Genomic DNA, 21,311 nt, shown 5'->3' on the forward strand with positions numbered 1-21,311 from the left:
TATTGTCAAGGCTTTTCTATGGAGATTATACACTTACTGGCAACTTCGTTAGATACACCTACCTTGTGTCTACACTCATTGTCCATTGTATCAGCTCCACTAATCACATAGGTGCATTTTGTAGTTCTGCAATTACAGTTTGTTGTCCATCTGTTTCACTGCTAAATTAGTTAGCACGTCCTTCAATGGTCAGGACCACCACAGAGTAGGTATTATTTGAGTGGTGCATCATTCTCAGCACTGCACTTATTGTAATGAAACTGGTGTTTTTAAACCCTGTATTCATGCAATGTTCACCCTATTAGACACTCCTAACTTGTAGATGTAAAGTTAGAGATGATAGCTTATCTGTTGCTGCACAGTTTTATGTTGATCATTATCTAGTCCTTCATCAGCTGTCAGTTTCTGACCTCAGGACTCTGTTGGCTAGATAATTCTCAGCCCAGCTCTAACACTGAGATGTGAGATCAGCTCTGTGTCGCACACAAACACAAAAGCGGACAGTGAGTGGACACAGTGTTTAAAAACTTCAGCAGCACTGTTGTGTCTGATCCACTTGTGCTAATGCTACATACTAACACGCCACCACCACATCAGTGCCACTGCAGTGCTGAGAATGATCCACCACCCAAACAATAACTGCTCAGTGGTGGTCTTGTGAGGATCCTGACCATGATGTATACAAGCTAAAATAGTAATAAATAGTAATATACTATAATTAGACAGATTATCTGGGTACTTTTAGACATGTAGTGTTCCTTTGTAATTTAATAAGACTATCTAGAGTATTTCAGTAATACATTACTGAAAACGGCAAGAAACAAGAGTTTCTCAAATGAGTGGTTCATCAAAAAATCTAGTTCACACCATCTCCCTTTATCGCAAATGTAGCTAATCAGCCAAGATATGTTTGGGGTTAAATTTTTGCCTCTGTAGTTTTGCACTGGAGCTATTTTTTTTACTTAGTCCTGTAGCTCCAGTGCAAAACTAAAGAAGCAAGCTTCAGACACAAACATGTCTTGGCCAACCGACTACCATTCCCCTGATGGCTCACAATTCCTGAACCCGCCCTAACATTTACTACATCCTAGAGTTAAGCCTGTGATTACAGTCAACAATACTGAACATGGCACTATTTAAATCAGTCATGCTGACTGCCAGAGTGCCACGTAATCCACAAGACTATGCCGAATTACAAGGCCTAAAATTATTTTTCATATTCTAATTTTCAGTTATCATCCCACTGTGAGATAATGATGGCAATCACAGGTTGGTTATCAGGTCACAGTGTGAAAAATGAGCACAGATTATGCATTTGTTTGAATAAATCTTTGTTCGGAGACAAATAATGCAATTAGGTCAAGCGTTTGGCAACCAATAAATTCCAACAAAGGTCTGCACGCCATGGGGAAATTTATGCATTACTAACACGACCCAGTAGAGAGGAAATTAGAATTCTGCCGTGCAGAAAGGCTAGTGAATCATGTGATGCTATTCCTGTTCAATGCCTGAGGTCAACACAACTCATTTCAACTTGAATTTTGCCTCATCTGTGGAAATGCACAACGGCATCATTTAAATAATGCCCAAACATGCTCACACAGCTCTACACTCATATATTTGGAGCCCATTACTGAAGTATATTGTATGAAAGTCCTTTAATGAATTTTCAGATATTGAGTTACATTTAATTTTTTTTAGTCATGTTGGTAATAAATTCTCTGAAATGATGCTAAAACAGAAAGGAAACTGAAATACTTTGACTGTGCTGGCTTGTCTGGCCAAGCTGCAAACCAACACTGTGCTTAAGGGTAGATTTGCCCTTTTTTTATCTCAGGCCTCAATAAAATTGTTGTTTCTCATCATTTTCTATTATGCATAGCACAATCTTGCTGATAGCTTTAGAACTAAGAAACTGCAGCTTCTGACTTAGACATAACACAATCCTATGGGGCAGTCAGTTAAGTCTTTAGAGAGCCTGCTCACCAAATCTGTAACATTTTTTTTAAACACAAGTTTGATGGAGTACGTAAACATACAATCATGTGTAGTCATATTTAGTGCACAATATATTTATCTGGTGAATTTAACATATCGGAAAAAATAAAACATTAAAATATCATGTGCCACAAGTTTTGCACAGGCCACATTTTATGTTTTTTTTCTTCAAATGAAAGAGCTCAGACAGCACAAGTATAATTGCCCAAAATATTTATTAAACTCACTAATAAATAATTATCTAATAGATCTTAATCACAGACAGCCTTCCTCAGCATGTAAATGTGCACGTTTTCTGTGCTGAATCACGCCTGTGCTCAATTTGAGAGTTTAAAGGTAAAAATGTTTAATTCTGAGTGTTAAAGATCATGTAAAGGCTGATCATGTAAAAATTAATTATGACTTGATACATAAATCCACACAAATGTTAAAAGTGTACCTCGGGGGGTGTGGGAGGGGGTCCACTTTTAACATTTCCATTTTGAAAATGCAGATCTCACAGAATACTAACACATTCCACTGTGTATTATACACCAATCAGCCATAACGTTAAAACCACCTCCTTGTTTCTACACTCATTGTCCATTTTATCAGCTCCACTTACCATACAAACGCACTTTGTGGTAGACTGAGGTTTTAAACATCTCAGTGTCACTGCTGGACAGAGAAAAGTCCACCAACCAGAAATATTCAGTGAACAGCATCCAGAAACTGACCACTGATGAAGGACAAGAGGATGACCAACACAAAGTATGCAGAAACAGATGAGCTACTGTCTCTGACTTTACATCTACAGGGTGGAACAACAAGGTAGGTGTGTCCAATAGAGTGGACAGTGAGTGGACACGGTGTTTAAAAACTCCAGCAGCACTGCTGTGTCTGATCCACTCGTACCAGTGCAACACACACTAACTTGTCACCACCATGTCAGTGTCACTGCAGTGCTGAGAATGATCCACCACCCAAATAATACCTGCTCTGTGGTGGTCCTGATCGGGGTTCTGAACACTGAAACACAGGATGAATGGAGGCTAATTTATCAAAGTGCACAGTGAAACAGATGGACTACAGTCTGCAATTGTGGAGCTACAAAGTGCTCCTCTATGTTAAGTGGATCTGATAAAGTGGACAATGAGTGTAGAAACAAGGAGGTGTTTTAATGTTATAGCTGATTGGTGTATGTTTAAATAATAGCAATATAACATTTGGTTAATACTGATTAACGAAATGGGAAGCTCTAAGTTGTATCCTGGTTTGACAGTACCGCAGAGAAAGAGGAAGTAGATGTCTTCCAACAGTTGATCTACAGTTGAGCTTCATTTTAATTTGCTGTTGTCAGCTGTGTGAATGGAACTGCATCAAGTAAATAATCGTTTTATGTATCCGTGACTGTGAAAGAAATGACTTTTTTCAGCCTGCCTACAAGAAAACAGACCGCTAGCATTCACTACTGTCATTACTTCCTGTGTAAACAGAGACTTTCCAATGAAAATAACAGTAGAGTCATCAGGATCTATGTGTAGTTAGTGTTAATTCATCACACGTTTTAAATAAACAGCAATTTCACATTTTGGTTTAAAAAAAATGCAGATGCGCAACGTCCTGTTCCAGACATTAGCATAGTCAAAAGAACCCTGATAAAAATATAGTTTGCAATTTATTTTAAAGGTAAAACACATACAACTAGACTACGCTTATGAATACACACTTTTGTGAGTTTTATGTTTTTGAAAAGGAGATTTATCGGGTTTTTGAGGCTTAACTGAGTGGCCCATTAGACTGTGTTTAAGCACAGTGAAAAGCAATGAGCTGCTTAGCATTGATTCTCAATACTAAGTACTACTCAATACTAATACTTAGGGGTGGGAATCTCTAGGCACCTCACGACTCGATTCGATTACGATTCAGAGGGCTGCGATGCGATTATTAAACGATTATCGATGCATCTCGATGCATCTTTTTTTCTATATAGCATTTATATTTTCTCACTGTGTTAGCTCAAGTTTCGAGTTCAAGTTTCAAGTTTATTTGTCATTTGCACAACATGTGAGGACATTTATGCATTGAAATGCTTGTGGTGAGACTCTAATCACTACAGAAAGTAAATTAGTAAAAATAAAAATACAAGAAAAACCAACTGAAATATATTAAATATACACAAAATATATACAGAATATAGAGACAATATACATTTTAAAGTGACTAAGTGACTCAGTGTTGTTATTTAAAGTGACTTGGTACCTTTAAAGCAAAGTATTTGTAATGATCCATAATGAATTTACTTCCAATATCTTTTTTAATAAAACAGATGGAAGTGATGTGGCAAGTGAATTAGAAGGCTCTCATTCAGTGCTCTTGTTTGGAGCACAAGAAGCTGCTTAAAATGCGATAAAATCGCAAAGCTTAAAGCAGAGCGAAGTAAATCGTTTTCGTTTATATTGTTTAGTCTATACTAGGACATCAGCGCATACTGAGACATACTGGACGTTAAATGTTGTGGCTCCCAAGGTGGTTTGATTTTTGTTGAAAGGACAAAATGTCTCTTCTTATCATTTGTGTTGTGACTCCTGATCTAACCTTGCCTTTAATGCAGAGGGAGCCGGTCGGATTTCTCGCTCATCCAGTAGTGTTTTTGTTATGTGCTGCCACAGACTGTCCGGGCGCCGCAATTCCGCACTTCCAAGTTCCGCCTTTTGCGTTCCGTCAACATTACGTTATAAATTAAATATTTAGAAAATTGATTTTTGACATTTGTGAATCGATTCAGAATCGTTCACATCCGCATCACGATGCATCTAAGAATCGATTTTTTCCCCCACCCCTACTAATACTAAATACTAAAGCTATGTAGCGAGGTTGTGCTATTACAAATAATGAAAAATAAACAATATTTAAACTTAATCATTCAGTCATTTAGTTCAAGTTCAGATGATGTGTCTGTAGACTTTGCTCATAGTTTATCAAAGCCAACTTCACTTCATTTGTTGGAAAATCATTGCCTGTGGAACCTGCAGCAAAAGCCAGAATTGCATTTCCTCTGAATCAATATTGCTAGACTTTGATATTGACTCAGAGCTGCTGGCTTATTAAGTGGCATCACAAATTAGTCTGAGTTCAGAAACACAAAGCAATCACAGAAAATACTTTTTACACAAATTAAGAATTAGTGTACAACAGGGTTATATTCATCCCAGCGAAGGTCAATCTGAGAGTTACTGAAAATCAGTGATTTAGGTAGTTGTGTTTCATTGAAAATGAATTTATTCAGTAAACTCTAATAAAAAGTAAATCTGTTTCTCCTTTGGCCTCATTTATAGCGTATTCATCAAATTAGTTCAATTATAGAGTTGAGCATCCCCACTGGACCTCTCTGTAGCAATGTGTTATCAGCTTAATTTCTGAATGGATTCTTTCTGTTATCCTACTCTTTTGTCTTTCTGTTAATCAATTTGATTGCACTTCATACTGGGGAATCAGCACCAATGTGGGCATTAGGTTATTATGTAGTTTTAACCCCAAGCGTACATTAAGTGCTCTTTTTTAAAGTAGAATTCCACAGATTTTTAAAGATTTCATCAAAATCAAATCATTAAGATGTAAAGTCACTGAGAGTGGTTTGAAGTGTACTGTTCAGAGATGTTTACAGTGGTGCTGATTGGAACCAGACGTCTGAAGAGTTTAATGCCTCCAAAAGTTCCCTCCAGAAAGTTACCAGAAAGTTATTACATAAAATGGTTATGTATGTACTGTCTGATGCTTGAGATATTGCTTTATGACAGCTTAAAAATGAGATTTTAGACCAAAACATTTTTTTAGAGGTCACAACCCCTGGTTCCTATCACCGCCACTGTACAGAAACCTGAGTAAGTTTCTCTACAATGCACCATTTCACATCAAACCACTCTGAATGACTTTGTTTACATCTAAAGCACTGAATTATGCAAAAATCATATTAATCGATGACAATGTCATAGAAATCGTCGAAATAAACCCAGGACAAAACGCAATGGAAATTCAAAATTTCATTTTATTCCCAATTAAATATGCACCGCCTCACCAGCAGTTATAATTGTTTACTTATCTGACATGAGAATATGCTATTCAGTAATTCATTAACACTCACTGGAATTGCAATTTACAGTATTAGCACTTCATAACAATAGAAAGGTGAGTGCCATCACTGACATCCCTTTGACATTGATATCCGTATATTTATAGAAAAAATAAATTCTTTTTTTTTCCCTCAACCTTGAAGCGAACATTCAAGTGTCTTCTTGAGAAGAGACGTCAATTTGCAGCAACACAGGCAAAGAGTGAAAAGAATAGAAGTTTGTTCTAAAGTTGGGTGCACAGTTACATATCTGAGGCACATTCAATGAGAAGACAGTCTTTTGACTACATGGTCTGTTTCAGTAAAACAACTTCTAAAATAATCAGCTTTTGCTTTGAAAAAGATATCAAATGATACAACACATTATATAGAGTGACAAAAAGAATACTGTACAGAATATTAAAGAATATTCATAAGAATATTTTAAAGGAGACGTTGCACTGAATAGATATTTTAATCTACAAACCCCATTTCCAGAAAAGTTGAGACATTTTCTAAAACGCACTCTTGAAACCTTTACTTGATTGACAAAAGTACAAAGAAATGACAATGTTTTGGTTGACCAATCTGTATTTTGTAAATACAAATTTTGAATTTGATGCCTGCCACACACTCAAAAAGGGGACAGAAGCAAAATAAGAGTGAAAGATTTATAGAATATTTAAATTGCAGTTTTGAAACATTCCACAATAAGCAGGTGAACTGATGAGGAGATCATAATTGGTATAAAAGGAGCATCCACCAAAGGCTCAGTCTTTGCAAAATGGGTTCACCAATTTGTGCCAAACTTTGTGAGAGAATTGTCAAACAGTCAAATAACATTTCTCAATGCAAGGTTGCAAAGAATCTAGGTCTTTCACAATCTATTCTACATAATGTTCAGGAAATCCAGAGAAACCTCAGTCCGTGTAGGGCACGTGTCAAGCTCCTCACTGGCAAAAACACTGCAGACTTCAGCACGTTGCCTCATTAAACTACACCTGGTTTGACTCATCAGCTAATTATCAAGGCCTTCATGAACTGAATTCAAAGCGTTAGATGAGGGTAAACGCTAATGTCTGAAGAACAATGACCCAGAATGTCCCCCCGTTTGACTTGAACTCTTACGCAAAGAGAAATCCATACATCAATTCTATGCCGTAACGCTGCTGGATTCTCTGGGCCCGCGCTTATCTCAGATGATCTAAAAGACAGTGGAAATGTATGCTGTGTTCAGATGAGTCCACATTTCAGCATGTTCGTGCCCACAGCATGGGTGACTTGCATATGTGTGAAAGTACCACTGACGTGGAGGCATATAAAAGGATTTCAGAGAGACACATGCTGCCATCAAGATGACTTCTTTTCCCAGGAAGTCCATAGTTATTTTAGCAAGACAACGCCAGGCCTCATTCTGCACATGCCACAACAGCATGGCTTTGCAGACACAAAGTGTGTGTGCTTGACTGGCCGACCTGCAGTCCAGATCTGTCTCCTATTGAAAATGTATGGTTCATGAAGAGGAGAATCAGAAAATGACAACCATGGACGGTTGAGCAGCTGAAGTCTTGTATCAAGCAACAATGGGCACAAATTCCACTTGCAAAACTGCAATTAGTATCCTCAGTTCTGAAAAGATTAAAAAGTGTAATTAAAAGGCAAAGGTGATGTAACATAGCGGTAAACATAGCGGTAAACATGCCTCTGTCCCAAATTTTGTGTGCTGCAATTATTAAATTCTAAATTTGTTTATATTTACAAAACACAAATAAGTTGGTCAGTGTACAAATTGGAAATCTTTGTACTTTTGTCAGTTAAATAAAGGTTCAAGAGAAGTAACAAATTACAGATTTTTGTTTTTATTGCATTTTACAAAATGTCTGAACCAAAAACGTGGTTTGTACATTATCAACATTATTAGATTGCTTTCATGTATAGAAATAAAAAAACTTCCAAGGCAAAAAAAACATCAAGTGAATTAGAGATGAAGTTGTATGGCCCTACCCAAATGTTTCATGTTTCTCAATGTCTAACCCAGAAAAAACAATGCATCAGGGAGAAACAAATCTTGTTCATGTGTAGACGACCCAAACAAACGGTCAGCACAGGCCAAGCAGCGACTCTAACAGTTTCACTTTTAATAATTAATCATGCCAGACCGTATAACTTATTCATCATGTCCTTCCTCCCTGCCCTCCTTTTTGGGCGGCGGTCCGTGGTCCAATCAGTTTCTATTGCTAAGGTGAATGAGGCTGGGCTTCAGAGGGGCGAGGCTGGACTTGCCGGGGGCTGCACATGGCTTGTAGGCTGCTGTGGTCTTGATGCAGACAGTGGCGGGATTGTGGGAGGGCATGCTGTCATGTGCAGCTTTCTCTCCACGTCCGATGCAGCTGCTGCAGATACTCGAAGGCCCTGTCGCTGACATTGAGGGCTGGGTGCACTTTACGCAGGTTGGGCTCGCCTATCAGGCTCAGGCCACAGATGCCGAAGTACGTGTGCAGAGGGTCTGAGACACAGAAGGTTGTGATGGGGGGGAGAGGCAGGGAAAGTAGGTCAGCTGAACAGCACACATATGGCGACTGCTACTGCTATTCAAGCTACTGGTACAGAGCACAGAGGCAGAATATCCATAAACGGACTCGATATGTAAATTAGGACATGCACAATGTAGAGCTGGTGATGATAATAGGTTTCAACGGCACAACATTTTGCAAATAAGTCAAAGTACTTGATTTTTGAAGGAGAATTCCACTGATTTGACTAAAACACACGCACGTACACTTCCTGTTCTTTGGGTACTATTCTCCGTGCATGTACCTCTCTGCCATTAAACACTCCTTAGAACTTCACTATGAATGGGTGGGGCCAAACTGCTGTTGGCTGAATAGGTGGATATATGTAAGACAAGTTGATTCTCGTGACATCACAGGTATTCAAAAAAAGCTGGTTTTGCAGCATAATTTTCATATATGAACTGCATGGACTGCATAGTGAATGGTATGTTTTGAAACTTTAAAAATGTTTACCTATGACTTCTAAGTCTTATTTTAAACTTATTTCAATAAAAATAAAAAAAATGTTTTGGGCCGAAAGCTTATCTAAAAACAAAACTATTGTAAAATAGTGACATCAGGCAGCATATTCATAATCATTTCATGTAGTTTTATTTCTTTTTTATTTAAGAATGGTGCATTGTGCACATCAAACCACTCTGAAAGACTCTGCTAACATCTAATGGATTTATTTATGCAGAAAGTCTGAAAATCTGTGGAATTGCCCTTTGAGTTTGCATGAATACAGTTAATGGATCCATACTTCCTAAGTAAAGGTACTCTATGCTAAAATAATGTGCTATAACCTTGCCATAGCATGTTTTGATTGGACTATTTTGTTACGAACTATTATACTATTTTATATTGTATATTTTCACCAGTGTGGCAACATGGATGCTGCTATTTAAGCTGAAATTATTACTGAACACTTGTAAAGGCGTATATCGCCCAGCTCAACTTCAACATTAATGATAAAAAAAACTGAACCAAGCCATTGCTAATCAGTCTAGCTAGAGTTGTATGATGAACAGAACACCATACTGCGATTTTACTGTGATGCCTTGAAATTTATTAAAAGTACTTTGCAGAATCATTGATTATTATTAAAGACTGGCCTAAATTATAAATTTGACCAAAGGTATTTACATTTGTTATATCATTTGCATGCCTTGTTTTATTAAAACACTCTACTGGAATAAAGCAAAAACTTGGTGATTTCATAGCAGGCGTTTGAATATTGCAGCCTTCTATGATGTCAGTCTTGCAAAGACCCGTAAAGATATTGATCAAAAAGCAATGTATTGTGAAGCCCTAATTCTAGAACATCACAGTGAAACCCATTAAGTTTTGATTTAGTGTGTCTTTCTGCTTTTGTGGATGCAAAGATAATATCTACACACCAAGATGAAAATCAGATGAGTCTGATATAATACAGTGTAAGGGCTCATGAATAATGCATGAAGACCCTTTTAAAATGCCCTGACACTCCCAAGAGAGCCTCCGTAAAAGGATTTTCCTGCACAGCATGTGGTCTATATTGAGTTATAATGAAAACATTCTGGATTAAACTGAACAGCAATACATCAATCCACATTAGTAAGCAAATAAATCAATGTAACAAGTGCATCCTTCAAAAATGATCAGGTTCCTCTCAGGGGAATGTTCTAGAACTTACAGTACATAAATAGAGCATTTATAATTTTAAATTATTACTTATGATCACCTTTCTACTAGAGATCTAGAAAAATTCTGGACATTAACAGAAGCGTTCACATGTTCCAGTAACCCGAAACTGTTCTTTCTCAGCCCTGCAAGTCTGGACAAACATCTCATCAATAAGACATTCAGCACTCATGTACTGAGTTACACTGCGGTTTCAACTAACAATGTCGAATGTGCACATATGCACACACACCACTGCAGAGAGAACAGTAATCTCACCTGGATGGCTGTCTGGCCATTTGGCAAAGCCTCCCACCAGGCTGTCTTGAGTGGACAGGATGTAGTTCCGGTTCTTTTCAAAATTAGTGAACTGAAATACATCTAGAAGCTGAGAAACAGAATAGCAGAAGTTAGTTCAAGTGGTTTACTCAGAGTCTGTGCTATGTCTTGACTTACTGTACATGCTGACAGTAACAATGTGCTATAGTACAAGTTTTTAACTATTCAAAATAATACAGATAATGAAACAGATTTCAAAGAGGATGAACTTATTCTGCAAATCTGTTTATGGTTTTAGCTGTACGGCATGAATTTATTATTGACTTCCACTTTAAAAAAAACACAATATTTGCCATTTTGATTGAGATATTTTTGCCCTTCTGTGTTTCCTCGGTTGAACTGGAGTTGGGCAGGACTATAACAGAAGACACTGACATCAAATAATCCCCAGACTAATCAGAATTTTGGCAGATTTTTCATTATATTTCTCCTAAGCAAGCTAGCTAACATTTTAAAAACATCCCTCAACAATGGTAAAATTCATGACTTTAATTATAAACACAAATTAATCTTTTGCAGTGTCTACCAGTTTATGATGGATCAATTCTACAATTTCATACAGGTGAGACTGGCTTTGGAGAGCAGCTTGTTGATAGAACTGTTCCTTCTATTCCTCTCTAGATGCCAGAGATGCCAGGCAGAAATTGTACGTTGTAACTTTCTGCATTCTGACTTTTTTCAGAACCATAAGCCTACTGTGTTTGCACACAGAGGAATTAGACCTCCACATTTAACCCATCCGCGCAGTGAAACACCCACATACATGCACACTAGTGAACACACACACTAGGGGGCGGTGAGCCCACTTGCCCGGAGCAGTGAGCAGCCCAATCCACAGCGCCTGGGGAGCAACTGGGGGTTAGGTGCCTTGCTCAAGGGCACTTCAGTCACGTACTGTCAGCTGAGGGGATCGAACCGGCGACATTCCCGGTTCCCTAACCTCCAGCCCACGACTAACTACTGCTAGCAAATGACGATTGGTCAAATGCGTTAGTCACCAACATCACCACAGATACTGTAGTCACTTCCGACTGAATGCATTTTTACCACTGTAATCCCATCTCTCATACAGATTCAAAGTTCAACTTCTGCCAGAAAATAAAAGCTTAAAAAAAACATCTGCACAAAAGCCTGCTGCCATAGGGCTGTTTATGTTACCATGGCTATGGCATTTGTCAATTGCCATGTGGTCTGAAACGCTCACATAGTACTGAGTTTTTCTACCTTTTCACTCCTGTTGAAATATTGTTTATAGTTTTTAATGGTTAATGACCATCAAATTACAAATCCTAAGGAACACCGAGTTGTTTATATCAGAGAGCATCAATACCTGCAGTCATATTGCCAGCCCCTTTAGGTCTAATAATTTGCAACTGACAAGTAAAGTGTTAGCTTTACTTGCACCTTCCCGATTTCTTGGAATGCTTTATACTACTTTAAACAAACAAAGATGAACTGCCCTTAGGCAGTATGCACACACCTGTTTTTTTCAGTCAGGGCTGGTGTATAATCATTAGTGTTTCATAGAATTTACTTACAATAATAATAGTACTTGATCTACTGAGAGGGCTGGGCTCTGACCTTAAAATCAGGGTGTCTAAATAATCCAGTTTTTACTGAATCTTTTAGTCAAACCAAGCATTAACACTGCAATGGAATGTTCTGCCCCTTAGTGAGCTATGCAATCCTTCTTTTAGAAGAAGTTCAACAGTTTCGCTGCTTTTTCCACATTTCCATGTACTTAATGAGAGGAAGTGATGGTCTGAACTATAATAACTGTGATACAACATACAGTGCAAAACCAGGTCAATGAAAAAGCTATACATGTTGTATTAAAAGAACCAAAGTGTATTTCCTGGAACAGACCATAGATGGGAAATAAGATGCAAACTAATATAGTGCATGTAAAGAAACAATCATTTGCAGCTGTAGCAGATGGTGAAAGGTCCCTGCTCAGGGCAAACACACAACACAGGCAATACACACTGCTGATGTGTGCTTACACAGCCAACATGCAAGCTGTGAAACACCAACACAGCACTGTGAGGAAGAGTCGTGAAGCCTTGGTATCACAGCAGTATCTAATATCTCTATACACAATATATCCAAAGGAGCAGTAAACTAGAACTGTAGTCATGTAGCCATCAGCTGAACGTGTAGAAAAAAACCCCAGAAAACTTCCTGTCTTCCTAAAGGAAGTGACTGCAATGCTTAAGAGTCAGGACAGCAAAGCACTAACTTCCCCTCTATCAAAGCACAATTGATTGTGTTCTTACAACAACAAAAAAGTATGCAATTTTCTCCTTTCCCCAAATAAAGTCAATGACCTATAGCATGTTTGGTGCACACAGGAGCTACAAGGCCAAGTATGGACAAAAACATGCAAAAGTACATTGCAATACTAAAACCAACAGTATTAGCTATTCTGAGACTTTTCTGAGAATATTTTATCTATACTTTAGTCCGTTTTTAAAGTATATCAAAAAACACTAAGCAAATCTAACTACTCAACATGACGTTTTTTGTGTTTGTGTATTTGGTTAAAAATTATTTTTATTCAGCTTGTCACAAAATATCATTAAGAACAAAAATAGAAGGATACGTCACACATCAGTATTTTATGTTTACTAAAATTAAACAATTCAATACTGAGCTCTTATCAGTGCATATTCTGTTCTAAATGAGCTCATAAAACAGTGCATCCAAGAAGAATGAAAGCCTTGTGCATATTTAATATACTGACTGATAGAAAACACAGCAGCACACAGAAAGCTCTGGTTCTACATATTGAAATTGATGAAATGATTTTACTGTTGCCAGCGCGGACATGCACAAGGAATAACTTCCCTGGTGGCAGATATGAACAAGTGGCTTTACTTAATGTTCCTGTAATGTTGAGGTATAAGCTTCCATGAGTTGTTCGCTACACTATAAAACATTAAACTTTGGATACCAAATGTGTCTCCATTGATCATCTACATTTGGGATAAGAGGAAAATTGCGTAAATCACATTTTTTGCTGAAGGATCATTTTGAATACCCCATGAATGCAATTACAGAAAATTACTTAAAATACCGTAACTTCACGGAAATAAACATCAACAACGTAAAAAGAGGGACTTGTTGGAAATGTGGACTCTCCATTACCTCTAGTGTTGCGCCCACCCAGAATGAGTAACATGTATCCACAGGCTTGTTGGGGCGCCCATGGAAGCCATTCTGCTGTCTGAGGATGCACCACCTGCGCATTCTGTTCAACTCTCTCTCACTGAACATCTCTTCTAATTTGCCCATCAGACACAGTGTGGCTATGGCACAAAACGTGGAACCACCTGAGGAAAGAGCAGTGCAATAATAACACCATGTCCCAATGGTAGCATTTAGCATTTTCAGTTGCTATAGGCGCTCTATCATCACTTCTCTTCAACCCTCCTAAAGGTAGCACTTAAATACCACAACTGCATATTTAATAATGTAGAATGAAGTATAACAGGGATGGTGATATATAAATCTTGTATTTGGCAAACAATGGGATACAGGGGTTCCTGTATTTAAGATAATATTTGGGTATTTACTGTAATTTTACTTATACAACCCAATAAAGATTAACTACAAGCTTCAGGCTAAATCTAAGTAACAATTACAACAATCCAGCAACAGCAAACTAGGAGAAAAGCCAATAAAATCTGTTCAGATTTCTATAAAGTGACAAGGTCAAACACAGCACAAAGTAATATACTCCCTGCAGCATCACATTCAGTTGCTGGGAAGTTCCACAAAATAATAGTGTTTGACCTGCCATGCATCAGTGAATTACTGTTTGAGGCACAGATTTGGGCAGATCAAAGAGGCTGTCAGCAATATCCTGTGATCCTTTGTTAAACCATACAGTGTTCACAGTAGCCGTAGAAACTCAGCTAAGCAGTAACTATTCAGGAGAAATGAATAGATAGCGAAATGTGCCTGGAGACAGAGACTTTCAGTAACTGGAGAACACAGCTCGCACTCACTGAATTGTTCTAAGGACACACCAGATGGCAGGTGCATACTGAAGCAGCTGGTAAGTTTGTGTCTGCATGTACATACATCACACATCATCTCCAATCATGCCTACTCACCATGAGACTCCAAGCCAGCTCCCTGGCCAATCCCATTGTCATAAGACTGGAGGGGGGAAAAAAAAAAAAAAAGTAAAATGATGAGATTACTTATTAAAAACACTATAATTCCTCTAAAACCTCCTTATGATGATGCAGGTTTGCTATGACAGCAGCTGTTGCTGCTCCACACATTTTACAAACAACACAGGGACTGTGAACAGTCACTACATTTATGGAATTGTTACAGGTTATTAGTTAAGAAAGGAAACGTTGTCAGGTCATTGAAACTGGCTGAACAGCACAGTGGTTAAGCACACTGCTCTAATATCAGACACGGCTACATTCCCACCAAGCTAATCTAATCTAAGTCATTTTGGTGTTGCGTATTTGACCCATTCTATTATCCCTTAATGATGTGGTCATTGTGGAAACTTTATTTCGATAATGTTAAAAATAAAATTAATCATGAATCCCCACCCCAGAAGGTCTTTAAATGTACTATATATTCAGAGTGATATTTTTCAGCAATGATAATGCTGACCTTAATCATGTTTAGTAAACTGATTGCGCTGGCTAGACAATTACTGCATATTCAAAATCACATTACTGGTTTTACCTGATATTGTTTTATTTAGATACAGCCAGTTGATCATGTTTTAATTTAAATAGTCCATGTGCTTATCAATTCCATGGTAAGTAGTCACTAACCTACTCAGCTATAATAACAACATAGAATATAGAGTTATGATCACTTAGAATAAACAGTCAATGCCAGTTATGTACATCCAAAGTGTGCATGCAATGTATGGGTCTGTTTGGATGTAAAAGCACTATAGAAAAGCTTATAATTCCATAAAAGATTCAAAATGAACAATCATTGAAAAACAAAGAACAGGATAAGAAAACAGTGTGCACTATATGAAAGTCAAATGAAGCCTTCAATTCATGTTTACAATCTATAGCAAGCAAATGTTTATAACTATCTCTTTTCTCGGCCCCTGGGAGGTTTAAGAAGTCAAGCTCCAAAAATGCAATCCATAAGAGGATTACTGGCCTGAGGAGCCCTCTAGCCCACATCACAACATCCATTTATAGATATCTGGGAATAACCCGCAGCTCAGGGCCAATGCTAGCCCCCCCCCGCCCCCCAAATGAAACTGTAGTAGCCACTATCTCTTAAAAGTACTACTCACTATAATCAACAAAAACAGGACCGCTGCTGGCTCTGATGGTGGATTATATAATCTATGAGATTAGAATTGCCACCAACAGAGAAAGCAGATTTTCTACGAGCCAGATAAAGGGAGCGGAACACACGCCTGTCTGCTCTTCTGTGCTTGCCCCCTTGCCCTCTCTGGCCCAGTCCCCTGTGGGTTAGGCGGTTCAAAGGGAGGACAGAGGTAAAATAGCCTGGCTTTTGTGCTGAGATGATTATATTTCGTATCATGTTTCAATGGCTTTGTTTGTAGATGAGTGTATCTAAGAATCTAAAACAGAAGGCTGATCATGACAACTTGACAGTAACACTAAATACAAAGCAGAACAAAATTAAATAATAAAAACATTATATGAAGCTGACCTTGGGTGACCTTAGATTTCTTCATTAATTTCAGTACATTATTATTATTATTATTATTATTATTACTATTATTTTACAAAATGTATTAACATAGCACATTTCATAAAAAGTGCTCCCAGTGTTTAATAAAAAAATGAATAAAACGTTGAAATAAAATAATGCAAAGTAACTAGTGATGGCACAGATCTGATACAGAGTATATATATTAGCATTAGAACAAGATGCTAACAAGGCTAACTTCTCAATTTTTGACATATTATTCATAAACATAGGGTTAGCCATGAATTTCATTTTGCAGTAGAGCAGTACTTCACTGTAGAAAACTTTATGCTGTTCATCTGATTATCACCACTACATTCATGCTCATTTCCGCCATAATCTATATTGGATTTTCAATGTTATGTTTATACAAAGCTAAAGCATTAACCTGGTGGTGTACATTCACTTTCCCACTCTGTGTTTAAAGCTGGTAGCGTACATTGACTTTCCTGCTCTGCTACTTATGGCAGTTCAGCTGACATTTGAAGCTTGTAAGACATGCATTCTGCATGTGGCAGTTTTTTAGTGAATCATTCACTAGGTACTTCAGTTCAAAACGTAATTCTGAACGGGAGTAGCCTGTTAGCTACAAGACGGCTGTTAACCTTAAATGCCCAAGACCCTCCAGCCAGTTTACAGTGTAGTCCATGTAGTAACTGAATAATAAGCCTTAGTATATAATAAGCCAAAGATGTTAAGGATTTAAACATAATGATGTTCTTAAATACGGCATGTTTAGAATGATTGGGACTTTTTCCTTCATATACACGCAGAATTTTTCACTGCAAACATGTGCATACATGCCATCCTAATTTAGAACTGTGGTTCTGTTAGTTTGTATAAGATTGTAGGATATGTACTTCTTTCTGTGGAGTAGTAGAGTGTTTCAGTAGTTTGAGTATGGTAGCTTATTTTTATGGGTATCTTAAGTGAAGTATTTCACTTAAAGACAGTTTATTTTAAAGCTTAGTCATTTTTAAAGAAAAATGATTGCCTCAGTATCAGCCAATAAACAAGACTTCACGCCAACAGTAGAGCCTAAGATTAAAATAACAGTTTGCTTTCTTAAATAAAAGTAAAAAGATTAAAGGAAAAGATACAATAGCTCGTCAGATTCCTCTGCAGAGTGTTTACTACACCAGGGTCTCACTGCAGGTTGCCAAGTCTTTGTTAGAGAGGAAGGAACTTCTTAAACATCAAAGTGGAAGAGTCTCAGACTCACCATACTTCCCCTGATGTAATCGATGGCTTTCTTGCAGTCTATCCCTGACCAGTCATCCAGCATGTAGCAGATACAAGCAGCGCAGTACACAAACCTCATGTCATTTTCACTTCCCTCGGGCACTGCGTAGAAACTTCACAGCAGACAAAACGGACACCACTCACTCACTGCACAGTCAACAAGACTTCGATGCATTGTGTTTAACACATTTGATCCAGAGGGTTTATTTTGACAAGGTCTGCTGAGACACATGTATGCTGTATTGTGGGATATTACATCAAAAGGAAAACATAAAGCATTTGGAATGTCTGCGCCACAAACTGGGTCACATATCTATGATACAAAAATGGCCTTGTGGTAAATGCAGCAAAACTGCATGTCAAGTCATTGGGAACTGACAACATCCATTCCAAGCATTGGAGTCACACTGGCAAAGAAGATGCACGGTGATGTCAAAGAGACTCTTTGTGCAGATGTTCAATGGCTTCAAATGCAGCCAAGGATTTGGTGTACAGATATTTCCTTCAAATTACAATAAGGGAAACTGTGCCTTGGATAAGATGTTTATTGTTTTTGGCTTCTCTGACATTTAAATGCAACTAAACTACAGTTCAAACCAAGCAATACATCTTACTAATGACTAATGAGAACTACAACACGTAATACCTGACTGTGGGTGTAACAGGTCTGCATCTTTCTTTGGATACAGGAAACATTAACCAGAAATGCTCAATCAGTAGACTTAACATCACTGTGTATTCCTATGTTGTAATTATTTCGGTGTCTGTGATGTGCAATATTCAAACCTTCTGAAACCTATCAAGGAATAACCCTAGTGCACACACGTCAGACTCTAGCCCACATGAGGCACAGCACTGCAGACTTCAGCATCCTGCCTCATTATAAAATACACCTGGTTCAACACACCAGCTACTTAGCGAGACCTTTGTGAAAATTAACTCAGAATAATAAGGAGGAAGAATGCTAATCTCTGTAGAGCTGTGGTCTGCAAAGAACCCAGCCTAACATGCCTGTCCTAGTGGACAGTTTTCTATAAAAAGATAAAACATTTGATACCTATACTCCACATACCTGCCATCCTCTAGTTGCAGGGCCTTTAGGCCTGCCAGGCAAGCCTCTTTATTGACTCGACTAAGGTCATCTCCCAGAATAATGAGACAGGCTAGGCCAGTGTAGGTCATAGCCACATGGCCACTGTCATAAGGATGAGGAGATCCAGGGCCCTAGATTACAGAAACATATACATGCACAGACATGTTAATTTTTATTATTTTATATGCAATAATGTCTTATACAGTGTGTGTGCAATTACTACAAACTATTCATCAAAAACTATTTTTACTCATTTATTAAGAATTCTATGAAGAAGAAAGGATAAAATCAGAAATAATATACTATATTTATATATTTTTCTTAATTTTTGAAAAGTTACCAGCCCTGAGATTTGGTCTGCACTTTATACAGCTGTTACACAGCTTTTTCAGTCTCGATCTTCTATAATCCCATTCATCATTTTGGACACAGCTAACATTTATTATTTTTATTTACAGTTTCCTAGTGTCCTACAGATCATTTAAAAACTGTGAAAACATGCAGAACTAGCTAAATTCTAAATCAGAATAAATCATTTTCAAAGCACTGAAATCAAGCAAGCTGAAACGTAAAAGACACTACTGATATAAATATGTTAAGATCTTGAGTGTGTATTTTATCGGATATTTCGCTTTGTACAAAATTATACACCAACCTTTGAGGTATTGTATGGAACTCCAATGTGCGATGATCCTCGGAACCCACAGCGGCCAAGATTGGACTCTGACAATAATGAGAACAAAGGACAAACAGCAGTCTTATGAAGAAAATTAAGATTTACAGCATTTAAAAAGATCAACACTGCCATCTAGTGGTACTAAGGTTTCTCTGCTAGTGCTGCCTTAAGAAGTCCAGATATGGTTTAAAATGATCTCAGTTTGTCTATTTCAATTTGGTTCAAAGCGTTAAACACACAACTTTACTGAAAGGAATTCAGGACTCTATATCAAAGCCTAATCAGTAGAATGTTTCTATGAACAGAGCTATTAATATGAACCCATTACTGGTTCCAATCATGCACTGTTCAAATGTATGGATGATTTAATGGCAGTCATACAACGTTTTAAATCCAGAAGAGAACATCACTTACGGTCCTCAGTGGGAACAACTTGCAGTGAGTATACCCACTCAATCAAGCTGGGCTTGTCCACAACATCCAAGGCATCGAGAACATCAAGCCCAGATAGGGCAAAGAATACAATCGTCAACCTAAACGAAGAAAAAGAAGACATTTAAATCATCTTACATTTACGCTGCTTGCGTTCCACTGCAATTCACTGGCAGACAGGAACAGCCGTGGACACAACACATGCAAAGATGGCTACAAACTAGAGCTGGGCGATACAGCAAAAATGTATATCACAAACCCTTCAAGTAGTTTTCACAATACATGATATGATATTAATTTTTTCTGATAATTTGAACAAGTAGTGCCACATTTTGAAAATACTATCAAAAACTATGAATACATCAATGATTCATCTTCACTATTTCACATATTGGGCTGCACTAAGTTTAATAAAACAGGGCTAATGATGCCTTCTTTGTACTCAAACATGCAGTTGGGAAATGTTTTCTCGTACTGACGATATCCACCATACACTCAGAAAAGCATGTTACTAGCATACGACACATCGTGCTATAATTTATCACCATTACAATAAATACTGTCATTTTGGCCAGCCCTACTACAAACGATAATTTAAGAGTTTTGCTGATAAAATTCCTAATAATTTATCCTATACAGATATAAAGATGACTTCCTGCCAGCAAGCAAGGTAAAATCGTACTGACATCCTCAGCTGCCTCTCAAATTGACGTATTCGTATAGTCGGTATACAGCGTGGTCGCAGAAAAAAATGGCTTATAAATTACTAAAACGTTAGAAATATCCCCCCTCTAATCTACCATTCCCACAGTTAACGCTATCTTTCTGCTCAACTGTTTGAATGGGCAAGTTAGCTACGCTAGCTAGCTAAGCTAGGTTGCTAGCTCGCCAGCTCCGGTGCTTCCAGTTAATCAGCTTCTTGTTCGAATTTTCCCGTTCCACCTTAAATGGAGCAGCAGTTACACTGTGAATGTAATGTGATTTTACTGCTGCACAATGGAAAATTTTGAATAAGAAGCCAACTTCAGCCTCGTTCGCTAGCTGATATTTAACTAGCCCAGCTAGCACAACCACAAAACATGTCTTTATATTTTGAAAGGAGGTTTGATTTCTTTAAATACCTGCTAGTTTCATACGACGAATACCGCTCCGGTAACACCTGGAGGCATCTTTGAAAAAAACGTACATGTCGGTCTTTTAAAAAATAAATTTGATCAAAATCATCAGCTAAATTCTCTTCTTCCGCCATCTTTACTTATGCGGGTAGTAGCTGCCGTTTGTGGCCTTCACCCGCCGACGGGAAAACATCCGACAAAATAAAAGTTCCGTTTGTCAAACTCCTCAGAGCTGCAGTAGAGAGCTGGAAGAAGTTCCCTCTCTCCAAGAACCATTTCTTTTTTGGACATAAACAAAAACTGAATATTAATAATATTCAAAGCCAGGTCCAAAATATGCGCTTTGAGTAGCCTCACAGATACAGTAGTGCTGCAACAGACTGTTGTCCTGTTT

The 21,311-nt window shown here is 37.8% G+C and overlaps 1 protein-coding gene across 1 annotated transcript; it reads right to left on the reverse strand.

Annotated features, from left to right (window-relative positions):
- Positions 1 to 6,007: 6,007 nt before the first annotated feature.
- On the reverse strand, positions 6,008 to 21,105 carry pggt1b (protein geranylgeranyltransferase type I, beta subunit). Its single transcript, XM_036578455.1, has 9 exons — positions 20,924 to 21,105; positions 19,785 to 19,903; positions 19,350 to 19,417; positions 18,674 to 18,825; positions 17,582 to 17,714; positions 14,760 to 14,805; positions 13,789 to 13,973; positions 10,582 to 10,690; positions 6,008 to 8,594 (listed from the first exon to the last, which is right to left on the reverse strand). Exons 1-9 carry the CDS (start codon positions 21,049 to 21,051, stop codon positions 8,446 to 8,448), a joined length of 1,089 nt encoding a protein of 362 aa, XP_036434348.1. The 5' UTR covers positions 21,052 to 21,105; the 3' UTR covers positions 6,008 to 8,445.
- Between the last annotated feature and the right edge of the window lie 206 nt (positions 21,106 to 21,311).

Source organism: Colossoma macropomum, unplaced genomic scaffold (genome assembly GCF_904425465.1).
Source record: "Colossoma macropomum unplaced genomic scaffold, Colossoma_macropomum, whole genome shotgun sequence".
NCBI classification, from domain to species: domain Eukaryota; kingdom Metazoa; phylum Chordata; class Actinopteri; order Characiformes; family Serrasalmidae; genus Colossoma; species Colossoma macropomum.